At 37.6% G+C, this 13,676-nt stretch overlaps 1 protein-coding gene across 3 annotated transcripts in view; it reads right to left on the reverse strand.

Moving 5' to 3' along the window:
• Positions 1-13,676, reverse strand: part of INPP4B (inositol polyphosphate-4-phosphatase type II B) — a 763,493-nt gene that overhangs the window by 209,626 nt on the left and 540,191 nt on the right. For all 3 annotated transcript variants that reach the window (XM_047091642.1, XM_047091644.1, XM_047091643.1), the window contains one exon: positions 7,041-7,152. In XM_047091642.1, coding sequence (XP_046947598.1) covers positions 7,041-7,152 — 112 coding nt within the window. The remainder of the gene's footprint in view (positions 1-7,040; positions 7,153-13,676) is intronic.

Below are 13,676 nucleotides of genomic sequence, written 5' to 3' on the forward strand. Positions count from 1 at the left end.
TGCATGGAGAGAGCTGTGCCTCTTCATAATCAAAACCAACTTTCTGTTTCCTAACAGAAGGCCTATATTATTTTACCAAATGGATACAGACATATAACTTTCATACATCTGCATCTTCCATCTACACTGGAAGGCAGGTACTTAGGATAATTTTAACCTAATAACATTCTTATTTTGCAACTTTTATTGTATTTTAAAGCTTTACTATTCAGAATGCTCTCAAAATTTAAATCCTGGGAACATAACAGGAAATATCCAATAAGTATTTACTAAATTGATAAATATTTGACTCAGTAATTATTTTCTTCAATTGTTTCCTGAGTGTACTATCTGTGCCATTATTTAAGTTGTGAGTTTTTGAAGCCAAGAACCACATTTCTTATTTCCCCAGGCCATTTTATTTAGTATTTTACAGCTGACCCTAGAATCATTTTTCCACTGTGCTAGGTATTACAGAGAATGCAAAGATTAAAATGATGTGGACTCTGTGCTTAAGGAGGCTCCAGCTATGTATACTGTTTATTGCTATCATTATGATGGATATTTGCAGTGTTATGCACTTACACGGTAGGTGCTCTCAATGTAATGACTTCATATTTGTGATTCTGAGCAGGGATAACAAACACCACATGCCTTTTGTACCACCATAGCACCATAAGCCTAGTGATTTTGATGAGTGCTTTTAAAAATGTCATCTACTGGTAAGTATAGCCAAGAAGAAGAAACATAAGATATATAAAATTCTTGGAGCTTAATGATTTTGAATATCAACTATCAAACCAATTTGCCATGCATTGGGCTAGAAAGTTAACCAAACTGTAAGGACAATGATCATGAAAGACACAAAGACCAGACTCTTGGCTAAGCACTTTCACATTTGTTAGTTTATTCCTTAAATCATGGTTGTCTAAGTTTGGTCTGGAATCTCCTGGAGTGCCTGATAACTTTGTCTTTGCATCCTCTGCAGCATCTAGCACAGGGGGAAGACAAAGTCATTTTCATTATAACACTAAAACACTATTTGTCTACCTCTCTCTTTCTCTTATAAGCATATAGTGGAATTTTCTAGAGGCCCTATTACATAATCATTTGACAGCTAATGGTATGTGGGCTTGTGGACTCTTCTGTTTTAAACATTTCTTGTTTTAATTTCTAATATGATAAATGTAGATATAAGTCAGCAAAATCTCTAATACAGTAACTATCAACAGATAAAATCCACATAAATTCAAATTTTAAGAGTGTATAATACCGTTCAGATACTATAATTACTTGCAAACAATAATTCTAGCTTGGATATCTCACAAGAATTCTAGACTCAAACCTCCAACTGCCTTCATATATTTACACTTGGATGTCTAAGAGGAATTTCAAAGTTAACATCTCAAAATCTCTGGTGCTCCTGCACCTGCTCCTCTCACTTTTCCTTATCACTAAAAATGGTAATTCTGTTCTTTTGACTTTCCTTTGTACCTACAGTCTGGCCACATTTCACTTTCTCTATCAGTACCACCCTGATTCAACCCATCTTCATTTGTACCTTGAATCTTTGCAACCAACAGGCCCCATTCTTCTGCCCTTCCTTCTTTTCAGGCCATACTCAACACAAACAATCATAACATTTTGTACATATATTCAAAAATCCTCAACTGTATTTGTATCTAGTTCAGAGTCTAATGGCCTATAAGGGAGCATACAGTCTGCCTCCCCTGCCTGTGGACCTCATCCTCAACTCCTATCACTCTCCTCTTCAACCCCCAATTCCAGTCACACTGGCCTCCTCACTGGTCTTTTAATAACACAGGCACACTGCCACCTCAGGGCTTTTGCTCCTGCTGTTCACTCTAACTAGAATTCTTGTTCCTCTCAGATATCCACATCTTGTTCCCTCATTTCCTGCATGTTTCAGATCAGATATCATATTAACAGTGAGTTTATCCATGATCATCCAAAATAAAATGGCCACAGCCAACATTCCCTAGTCCTTGTACCCTTATTTTTTTATAGCGAATAGTACCATCTGATCAACACTATATGACTTGTTTATTTTGTGATTGTTCACTTCCCTGGAAGGCAGCATCTGTGTCTATTTGTCTCATTGCTGAATATCCAGAACCTAGTAGAATGCCTAGGACATAGAAGGCAGTATTTTTTGATAAATGAACGGTGACTATTATATGTCTGCAAATATCTTATAAGGTAAGTCAGTTATATTATTCTCAATTGTATATTTGGGAAAAATAAAGGGATGGAGCTTTTTGAGATGGTCCTTAGCTATCCAAGGAGTCTACACTTTCCCTGACCGTGGCTAATGAATATCTTGTTAAAACACCACTTCAAAATATGGGGGGGAAATAGCCTGAGGAGAGCAGCAAGTCACCAAAATATGAGTCAGACAAGGCTCGTAGTAAAAAGAAGATGTATTATTACTCCACTTGTATCATCTCTGTCACTGTCATAAATAAGTAAGGCTTTTCTCTCCTTTCGTAGAAATCACCACTACTTTGATCATTTGTAGTATGCCACATTCCAATATAATACAGATGTTACACAAAAGGGGGAGACAAGGCAAGAGGTGATCTCAGCCCCAGCAAAGCCCCACTGGAGGATGCCTGTTAACAATCCTGTCCTGACAAGAAGCCAAGGCCCCTGGGAGGGTGGGCAGGGCAAAGAGGAGGGCTATGGAAGTCTCACTTGATCCTATTGGCTGTTACTTACATGGGGTTTTCTCATCTATTACCTGATTTGATGCTTTTGGTTCCTCATTCTCCTTTCCCTAGTAGCATATTTTTTCCTTGACTATTTAATTCAAAGATTGTTCTTGAAAAGTTTCTTCCTCTTTCCTTCATAATTCTACACTCTTTACTGCATTCTCACTCCAGTCTTTATTTATGGACTGATCAGTTTGTACACAGCATTCTATATAGACAAATATTATCACTTCTAGGGAGACAATTTTGGATTTTATTTCAAGGTAAAAATGACTTCATTTACTTATTCACTCACTTTCCCTGTGCCAGGCTCTGTTCTAGGTACTAGGGTAAAGGAAAGAACACAATAGACAAAAGCCTTTCTCTCATGAAGTTTAATTCTAGTCAGCGAAATAGACAATAGATGAGACAAATAAAATATATATGACACTGGACAGTGGTAAGTACAAGGGACAAAAAATAATGCAGACAAAGGAGATAGAAAGTTTCAGGTAGGCATGGAAATTTTGGATATAGGGCAGAGAAGGCAGAATGAGAAGGTGACATTTTGAAAAAAAAAAAAAAAAAACAGAAGGAAATGAGGGAATGAAGTATATAGTTACCTGGGGAAAAAAAACTACAAAGGTAGACTGAAAACCAAGGTGAAGGACCTGAGTTGGAAAGGTCCTTCATTACCTGGAATGTGTAATGAACAGCCAAGAAGCTAATGAGGCTGGATCAAAGTAAGCAAGGAAGATAAGTAGAGGATGAGGTGAACCATCACACTGAGAGGGCCAACACACTGAAAGGATTTAGGTTTACACTTTCAGGGAGTTGAGAAGCCATTGGAGGAATGACATGTTTTGTGCTACATTTTAATAAGTGTTCTGCTAAGAATAGACTATGATGATGGGGGTGTCGGGGAGGAGGAAGAAGGGACATTTAAGAGATTACTGTAAAAATGTCTGTAACAGACAATGTTGTAAGAGTGAAGGACTCACAAGTCACTTCTTTCTGGATTTATTTAAAAGTCAAAGTCAAAGCGACTGGGTGGTTCAGTCGGTTAAGTGTCCGACTCTTGGTTTCAGTTCAGGTCATGATCTCATGGTTCGTGAATTCAAGCCCCATGTCAGGCTCTGTGCTGACAGTGTGGAGCATGCTTGGGATTCTCTCTCTCCCTTTCTCTCGGCCTCTACTCTGCTCATGCTCTCTCTCTTTCCCTCTCTCTCAAAAATAAATAAACCTTAAAAAAGGTAATAAACTTACAAATGTAAAAACATAACTTAAAAAAAAAGTCAGAGTCAACAGAATTTACTAACAGGATTTGAGTATGAGAGGAAGAAATGAGTCAAAGATGACTCCAAAAATTAAAAAAAATAATTTGAATACCTAATGCAATATTCCACTTGCTATATGAGCTTTGTAAAATGTTGTTACTACTTCTTCTGTGAAATTTTCCTTCTTTAGCTATGAGATTTTAACACTTTGCCTTCTATTACTATGCATGTACATAAAAAATAACAGTTTGAAACAGTGTGATATGGTGAATGCCCTTCTGAATGATCTTTGCTTAATGAGAACTGTAAAGTAATAATATGATTTGAGGCAACAAGTAAGTTAATGGCAGAAGACAGAGTCTGGATTTTCATTTATACTGTATTTCATGCTCTGGAGGTTATATGAGATTAAAGATTCAAATGTAGTTTTATGTCAGGGATATTGTTATGAACTGGATTGTTCCCCAAAATTCATTATGTTGAAGCCCAACACCCAATGGGACTGTATTTGGAGACGGCCTTTATAGAGGTAATTACAGTTAGGTAAGATGATAAGGGTGGGGGCTCTAATCCTATAGGGCTGGTGTCCTTATAAGATGAGACACCAGAGCTCGCTGCCTCTGTGTACATGTGCCAAGGAAAGGCCATGTGAGGACACAGCAAGAAGTCTGTAAGCCTGGAAGAGAGCTCTCACCAAGAACTAAGTCATCTGGCACATTGATCTGGGACTTCCTAGCCTCCAGAGCTGTGATAAAATAAATTTTTGTTGTTTAAGCTGTTCAGTGTGTAGTATTTTATTATGGAAGCCCATGCTGATAAAACAGGTGTTAATCTGTTATCTATTTCAATATACATGAGCGATAACCTGTGTCACTCACCCACAAAATTCTGGTCCTGCTAGTTTTACTTCATTCTCCACCATTCACACAAAGTAAGGAGGGGGATGTTGTTTTAGAGATAACGTCTATTTCGGTTACTTTGTCTTTTCACATGTTTTAGTCATTCAGGACTTAAGTCACCATTCGTGGACTGTGTTAATACACTTCATACAGATTTGGATTTAGCATATCTGCAAAAAGAGTCCCTGCATTTGCATTTCTAACAAACATCCCAGAAAATTCTGATCATGCTTTGTAAGCCACTGAGATAAAGTTATTTCCAGGTAATTCTTCTAAATGTCATACCTAGTGGACATTACTACATGTTTTTCACTGAACCATGAGTATTCTGAAGGATTGCCAACAACATTTATAGTAACTTTATTAAAAATGTATGAAAGGTCAATGTTTACTAAGAACCCAGACAGGACAGAACTAATGCCAACAATGATTAGCACATTTATCATTTTAGTCAACTTACGACTTGTACATGGTGCGTGCTGACACTGCCACCTCCTATTTCCAGAACAGTGCAGTTAAGTCTTTTTAAGTTCACATTACTAAGTCAGAAACATTATGTGGGGCTTTGGGGAGGTGTATTCCTGGGTACCTAGTTCTCTGTTTATGAGAAGAGTATGATTCAATTTGTCCTACCTCATAATAGCAACCCAGGAAAGGAGTCAGGGGGTGGGCAAGCTTTGAGAAAACTAGAGAGGTAGCTAATAATCTATTAATCTATTAATCTAATAATCTAATAATAATCTATTATTAGCTTGGAGCAGGCAAAGTAGTACTCCTTTGAAACAGGAAGTGTTTCTGCTACTGGTCTCCTGGCATACTGCCACAGGACAAGGCACAATTATCTGCCTTTTTCTGTTCTTAGTCTCTCACTTGGCCTCCAAATATTTCCTCCTTAATCTTGATACAAGCGTTCATGTGGTGGTGACTAACACAAGTTTTATATAGAACTCTAAAGGAAACAAGGATTGAATGAAGGGACCCCATAATTGGGGTCCCAGGTGCACACATCCTAAGAGCCACAACTGGGGTTCTGAACACACAGATCTTAAGCGAATCTGCTGCAAAACTCACAACAACCCTCACATTGTCAGGCAAATGGATTCAAACTTTGAGCCTCCTTGGAATATTTTCATGATTTTTGATATGTTGTGAGGGAGAGTAGGGGAACAGAGAAGCACAAGGCTTGCTGCAGCAGGTAAGACCCAAGCTCATTCTAGGGCAAGAATAATATTCTTTTGAGGGGCAGTCTTGGGTTTCTTTTATAAAATTAATAATTCGTTATATTAGATAAACACCATTTCCCATGTAGATGTTTCCTCAGCATCCAAAATCAAATATGCCCCTAGATAAGGGACACTAAGCCAGAAAGTAAGTCACTATAGGTCTTATCATTAGAGAATGCTTATTTATGAAAAGGTAGGAATTATAGTGTATATACAAAGTCTTTCCTGAAAAAATGCAGTTTGTAAGTCTATTCACTGTGTCTCAATAAATTAGGCAATTGCATTCCTAAGACAGGAATTTAAGTTAATTCTTATATTAAATTTCTCTTTCTTAGATGAAAGAAAGTAAAAATCCTGGACACCTATTGATATGCACTGGGGACCTTTATCCTCAGCTTCAAGGAAGCTGCTTCACCTCTAGCTGCCATTGCCCCTCCTCCAAAGCTGCCCCTTCCATTTTATGCTATTTCTACTTCTCTCTCTGCAATTTCATCAGACACAACATTATCAAATCTGCTCTCCTTCACATAAAGATGAAATCTAAATTCAACTTGCGTCTCTTTCTAAAGAGGGTTTTGAGAGTAGAAAAGTGGTTACTTTTGGCGATAGCCCTCCCAGAATCTTCTGTGCATTTTGCTTAGGGTTAATTAGGGCAGAATGCAACAGTGATCAATATTTTTGTTCCAATTGAGAGGAGGCAGTGTCAACACAGGAGCCAGGGCGAAGAAGAAGGTGTTTCTGAACGGCGCATGGCTTTGCATAGTTCCATGCAAACAGACACTTTGGTTCAGTGGATGAAACATACTTCTGGCACTCCCATTCCAGAGTTGACTTCTCATTTTGTCTTTAAATAATGAGATTTCAACTGCACAGACGTGTTGATAATTCAGGCATCTGGCAAAACTGATCATTTCTAATTTAATTTGTGCATTATGCTGACTGAGACCCTACCTTTTGTCCCTGCACATCTGTCGTGATGTGGTCGGCTTCCCCATCCTCAATCTCCCCCATCTTCACGACACTGACTTCTATGGTGCCAACAACTTTGCCACCATCTGAAGTTCTGCAACCAAAAATAAATGAAATGGAAAGGTAAGAATCTTCTCTCTCCTTAAAATATGCCCAAACATGTTTGTTTCTGAAAACCACAAATAGTGCTATTTACCTTCATTGGTCTTAATTAAACAAATCTGCATAAAAAACATCAAAACAAGTTAATAGTGTTGGTATTATTTTTAACTAAAAAAAAAGTTAACCACAAACTTAAGAGGTAAGTATATGGAGTGTCAAAAGCTACCTCATGAAGGGGACACCTCCTCCTGGATCTTAGGAGTAGACACAAATATCATGGATTGGTGTCCTGTTTGGCAACACCACATCCCCCACAACAGCAGAAACCATGGCTCCTCTGTGCCAACTGCATGGAATGTTGTGCAAATCTGTTATAGAGATTACAGCTGAATAAAATAGAAGAGAGTATAAACATCCTTATATTCCTCTCTGATTGGACCACTGGCCACAAAATCTGATTCTGTGCCTCCTCCCTAACATAATTTTTCTTTTTTTTAAAATTATTTTTAATGTTTATTTTTGAGAGAGAAACAGAGACAGACACAATGTGAGTGGGGAAGGGGCAGAGAGAGAGGGAGACACAGAATCCCAAGCAGGGCTCCAGGCTCTGAGCTGTCAGCACAGAGCCAGACGTGGGGCTAGAACCCACGGACTGTGAGATCATGACCTGAGCCGAAGTCGGACACTTAACCGACTGAGCCACCCAGGAGCCCTTCATTTTTCTAAGAGATGAGGTAAAGGAGATTCTCTTCCAGTAAACAGAAGAAATTTAAGGTACATGCAGAACAGAAATTAACGTTAGAGATAATTTAGTGCAACCTATAACTTAATCAAATAAAGAATCAGAGACTCAGAAAGATGAAAAGTCTTATCTAAGGTAACAAAATGGCGGGGTGCATGGGTGGCTCAGTCAGTTAAGTGCCAGACTTCAGCTGAGGTCACGATCACACAGTTTGTGGGTTTGAGCCCCGTGTCCGCCTCTGTGCTGACAGCTCAGAGCCTGGAGCCTGATTGGGATTCTGTGTCTCCCTCTCTCTCTGCCCTTCTCCAGCTCATACTCTGTCTCTTTCTCTCTCAAAAATAAATAAACATTAAGGTAACAAAATGGAAAACGAGAAATCCAGGTTTCTAGCTCCTTCAAGTCTGTTGGTCACTGAAAAACTTCTCTATTTAATGATGATGATAATTTTATTAAAGATTTTTGCCATCATTAATGTCCTCAATGAATTTTCTGATTAACAATAATGAAAGATAAAAATAGAATTAATAACCACCATCCTTTAAGGTTCTCTAATTTCTTTTCCTGGACAAGAAAATACATAGAATAAATAGTGCCACCATACCATTGGAACAGTGTGACACATAATGATATTTTCCCCTTGAATCTTATTTTGAAAATAGGTAGCAAGCCACCTCCTAGGCATGCCATTTTGCTATAACTTCTTTCTAGGTCTAACTGACTAACAGAAATGCAATGCTTCATATTCTTCCATCATGTTTTTTTCTGAAATTTGTTTTTATCTTTAACTAGGATACAAATAGTGTATTTCTTTCAACCAATTCCTTCCAAGTGTCATGATATTATACTAAAGAAGTCAGAAAAGAGGATTAGGAACATTTTTACAAAGTAGTTTAGCAAAATGCTAATTAAAATAATGAATGTGTTAGGTGAAAATGAAACCCAATTATGTTACTAGATCATGGTAGGTATTTCTCAAAAAACAAAAATAATAAAGTATACCCTTTTTAAGTATGTTTCTAAGAAAATTGAAAGAGTAAAATTCTGGTGACAAATGCATACCCAATGTCATAATGTAATAAAATAAAAATGTGTACATAAAGAAAAGTGTTTTACTTGTTAAGTGGTGTATTAAGATTTCTTAGTAACATATGAAATAAAATGCTTTTTGGTGACTTTAAAATCAGTGGAAATCATATTGACTCAATTATTTGAAATTTTAATACAGAAACTTTAAACATTCATCATAAAGAAGATACGTATATGGATGGCATTATAATCTATGATTTGTGAAAAACTGCATCAGCTCCAATTCTGGGATAGTTTTAAAAAATTCATTATACCATTTTCCCACTTGAAAATGACATACTAACTTGTCATAAATCATGATGTGACTTAACTCTGCACAGTTATTCAGTACTGATAGTTATTAATTAAAGAGTTTAATAAGAGCTTTCATTGGCACTACTCAGCTTTTTCTAGAGGTTTGCAGGTTCTTTTTCCCCCAAGTGGATCATCAATAACAATTACAGACATCTTTTTCTTCACATAGGAGTTGTTTAGAAATGTTTTGCTTGAGCAAATTGAGCTAGCTGAATTTCTAGGAATGCAAAGCCTATGTGTTACTGTCTACATTTTTTCAATGCACTAAACCAAATAATGCCATAATTATTTGAAGCCGAGGGTACATTTTTCACACCCCCACCCCTCACCGCAGGACTGAGTAATAAAACAATACATGCCATAGTTGTTAAAAGCGTTAAAGCAGGAGTTTTTTAAAAAAAAATTTTTTTTTCAACGTTTATTTATTTTTGGGACAGAGAGAGACAGAGCATGAACGGGGGAGGGGCAGAGAGAGAGGGAGACACAGAATCGGAAACAGGCTCCAGGCTCTGAGCCATCAGCCCAGAGCCTGACGCGGGGCTCAAACTCCCGGACCGCGAGATCGTGACCTGGCTGAAGTCGGACGCTTAACCGACTGCGCCACCCAGGCGCCCCAAAGCAGGAGTTTTGAGCTACCTGCTAGCTGCATGACCTGGGCAAAGAACTTAACCTCATGACACTTTGTAAAATGGAGACTGAGAATTTTCTTGTAAGGATTAAATTGTGGCATGATTTATGTCAAGTGCTCAGCACAATGCCTTCTATGAGATGAATGCTCTTTCCTGCCAGCCCTCCTCTTTGTCCTAGTAGTAGAGCAGTGGCAGGAATAGTCGTAGTAGTAACTGTAGTGGTAGTACCAGCAGCGGTGGTAAGAGTAGCCACAGCAGCAGCAGGAATAGACTGTGATGTCGTTAATGTATCAGATTTAATTCGATCCTCTTCAGGAATGTTACTAAAATAGGCAGCTAAGACTATAGTAAGAGGTTACAGGATCCCATGGCACGTGCATTTCAACAGTGATTGAGTGCTCACCAGAGATGCAAAGAATTAGAATTAACAGCTGATATTATGAAGCTTACACTCTTAGTAGCTCAAAGAACACAGGTTTATAACTAATTACAATGCGGCTGAACCTTCCAAAGTGCAAAAGTGAATGAATAAGCGATGTACTATGAGAGTAAGCTTCTGAACTATAGCTCTCTCTATTCCCTTTAAAACAATTATCTGGCTACTTTTTAAAGAATTTTAATGCCTTCAGGGTTTCCTACTTCATTTTATCTCCTATAGGCTTCCAAATAGTCCCAGATTAGAATCAAAGCAAGGAGCTTGCTCAATCTAGGGACTCTAGAATGATTCTAAAATCTTTTTTATTCCAAAACAATTTTGGATAGGGAGCTCTAACTACTCTAAAGCAAGTCTCTTCATCTGAGATTTGTGGATGACAAAGAATGGGGCATCCAAATTATAAACTAAAGAGCTGAATCCAAGACACCTAAAGTATGGTTCACCCTGTTGATGAACTAGAACATAAAAGGTAGAAGGTGTTTTCTATTTATTCTGCAACAATTTAACACACACAGAGTATGGGTATTCAACACTTCTCTTCAATCAGGGGAGTCATGATTGAAATATATATTTCATGTTTCCAAAGGCTACTTCAAAGGTGATTTCCTACACATTTAGAAAAAACATTCATTATTAAATGTTTAATTATGCTTTCAATTTATCACCCATCAGGTTCAGGAGGCTAGTAATAATAGCTTAACTATTATTTATCACCAAAATCCTACTGAATTTTATCTAGGGGAAATCACTGTATCTGCATGGAAGATATATAGAAGACATGTCTGGGCTAGGAACCAAGAAATCCAAGTATTACTTGTAGTTCAACTGCTAACTAGCTATGTGACCAATGAGACATCACTCCAGCTCTCTGGATTTCAGTTTTCTTCGCTGCAAAACAAAGAGTTGGTCTCTAATAGCTATTCTCTAATACCAGCACTCAGGCCCAGTGCTCTGGTCACCCCTGTGATTGCATCATATGATTCTATCATGGGCACCATAGGCCATCATGGGCTGATACAGCCTTGGGGAAAATATCAGGTACATTCTAGCCTCCCCTCACTTCCCACCTTCCCATCTTACCTTCCCCCAAAACAAACCGAAGAAGCCAAAGTCATGAGAAACCTGGCAAATACCTTAACGCTTGGAGTCAAATAAAAGGGCTAGTTTTTCTTATAATATCCAATGCATACATACATATTTTACTGCTTTTACAGCACAGCATCTTGGCATTTTTACAAGGATACAAATTTGACTGAGCTAAGAAACAAAAGTGATCTTTACACACTTTCCTAGCAATTTATATGGCAATAAGAACAGGCTGCAGTAATAAATAACTATCTCAATCTACGTGAACAACAACAACAAAAAACTGCCATTTCAGTCACTTGACAGGTCATTACCACTGTTTAATGCTGAAAGCTGTAAGAGAAGTAAAAGATGAATAGTTCGTGGCCGATAAAGTATTTTGATCACAACATCAAAGTTCCTAGTTAAATTCAGCAAATATAGTAGTCCCTCTTATCCTTGGTTTCACTTTTCACAGCTTCGCCTTCTGAGGTTTTGGTTGCCCATCATCAACTGTGGTCCCGAAACAGATGTTCTTCTTTCTGACATATCATCAGAAAATCAACAGTAGCCTGGGTCACAATACCTCTGTCATTCACCTCACTTCATCTCATCATGTAGGCATTTTATCAACTCACATCATCACAAGAAGAAGGGTAAGTACAATGCAGTAAGATATTCTGTGAGACAGGGACCACATTCACTTAGCAATTATTACAATATATTATTATAATTGCTCTGTTTTATTATTGTTCTTGTTAATCTTTTCCTGTGTCTAACTTATAAGTTAAACTTTTCCATAGGTAGGTATGTATAGGAAAAAAACATAGTATATATAGGGTTTGGTACTATCCACATTTTCCATTGGGGGTCTTGGAATGTATCCTCTGCAAATAAGATTTGTCGGGGGGGGGAGGCTTCTGTGCACTAATATTTAACCATGCCAACAAGATGGAAGGCAAACGAGATTTTCAGCAATACAAGTCTACATTCCTTTCTCACTCAGATTTTCAGCATGCAGAGTAGATTACTGGTTAAGGTCCTTTAAAATCTGCCTTTAAAATACCTCCCCTAATGCTTTCTAATGAAATATTCAATCACATGCAGAAACATACACTTTTAGAGGACTGAATGAAAGGGAGTGTAAAACAGTCTTCTAACAAAGGAAAATTTAATGACTCTTCCTCTAGACTTCTTCACCACCTACTACACTATCCTTACTAGAGCAAAACGAAAAAGAAAAAGAAAAAAAAGAAACTCTGGAAATGTTAAACAGCAGCATATAAATAACTCCTCTGTTTTGGAAATGCCACAGAGATGCAAACCAACAAATGACTCTGTAAACATCTAGGGAGAAACCATCATTAGCACTGCCAGTTTTTGTGAATATAAAGTAGTGCTGTGCTATGCACAGGATCTTCAGCTGTGAGACGTGCCTTGCATTTAAACTGTCTAGACATGGACCTGAGAAATACAAATTTCACCCAGACAAGAAAATAAACAAAGGTAAACAAATAGAGTTAGTGAGTGAGTGCATCCTGACGATCTTTCTGGTGAATACATTTTACCTGGCGATGCTAGATTTACTCAGGGCTGAAAGAAGTGAGAGTTCTATTTAAGTATGTATAACTAAGCACACCTCTATTCTGGCTGAAATTCATAAATGTCAGAAGCCATAAAATACTTTCAAACTATTACTTAAATAAAACTTTCAGTAGTTCTTAACATTATAGCTTATACCCTCCAAGTTTTGGTCTCTGGTTTTCTCATTATAAAGCTCGCCTTCAGAAATTCCATCCATAATTACAATTCAAGTATCCCGTGTATGAGGATCTATCATAATTCTACATTCCCTACTCTAACTTCTTTCAGCAGGGATAGAAATTCTTTAACCTGGTCTAGAACTCCAAATTCCTTTTGTCCTGATATTTTACATTCTGTAAGCTTGAAACTAAACTGTTCCTCAAACTCCAACTCACACACGTCAAGAGCATATCATTTCCAAAGAAAAATATGCCATAGAATATTCCATCTCTACCTGTGTCTTGCCTCTACCTTCCGATAAGTCATTAAGCCCTGCTGACTAGTCCTCTAGAATGTCTCTTACACATGTCCCTTCACAACGGTAACATCCCAAGCAGTTTTTTCACCTCTGTTTCATTACGCTTGAAGAACCTACTTTCACCTTCCATGAGCCTTCTCTTGCATTCCATCCATGTCAAGTTTTCTTCTTTTTTTTTTGTTTTTAAAATGTTTTTTAATGT

The sequence above is a fragment of the Lynx rufus genome, unplaced genomic scaffold (genome assembly GCF_022079265.1).
Source record: "Lynx rufus isolate CCGP_SWC_20201006 ecotype Redwood Valley unplaced genomic scaffold, mLynRuf1.p SCAF_3, whole genome shotgun sequence".
NCBI lineage: Eukaryota > Metazoa > Chordata > Mammalia > Carnivora > Felidae > Lynx > Lynx rufus.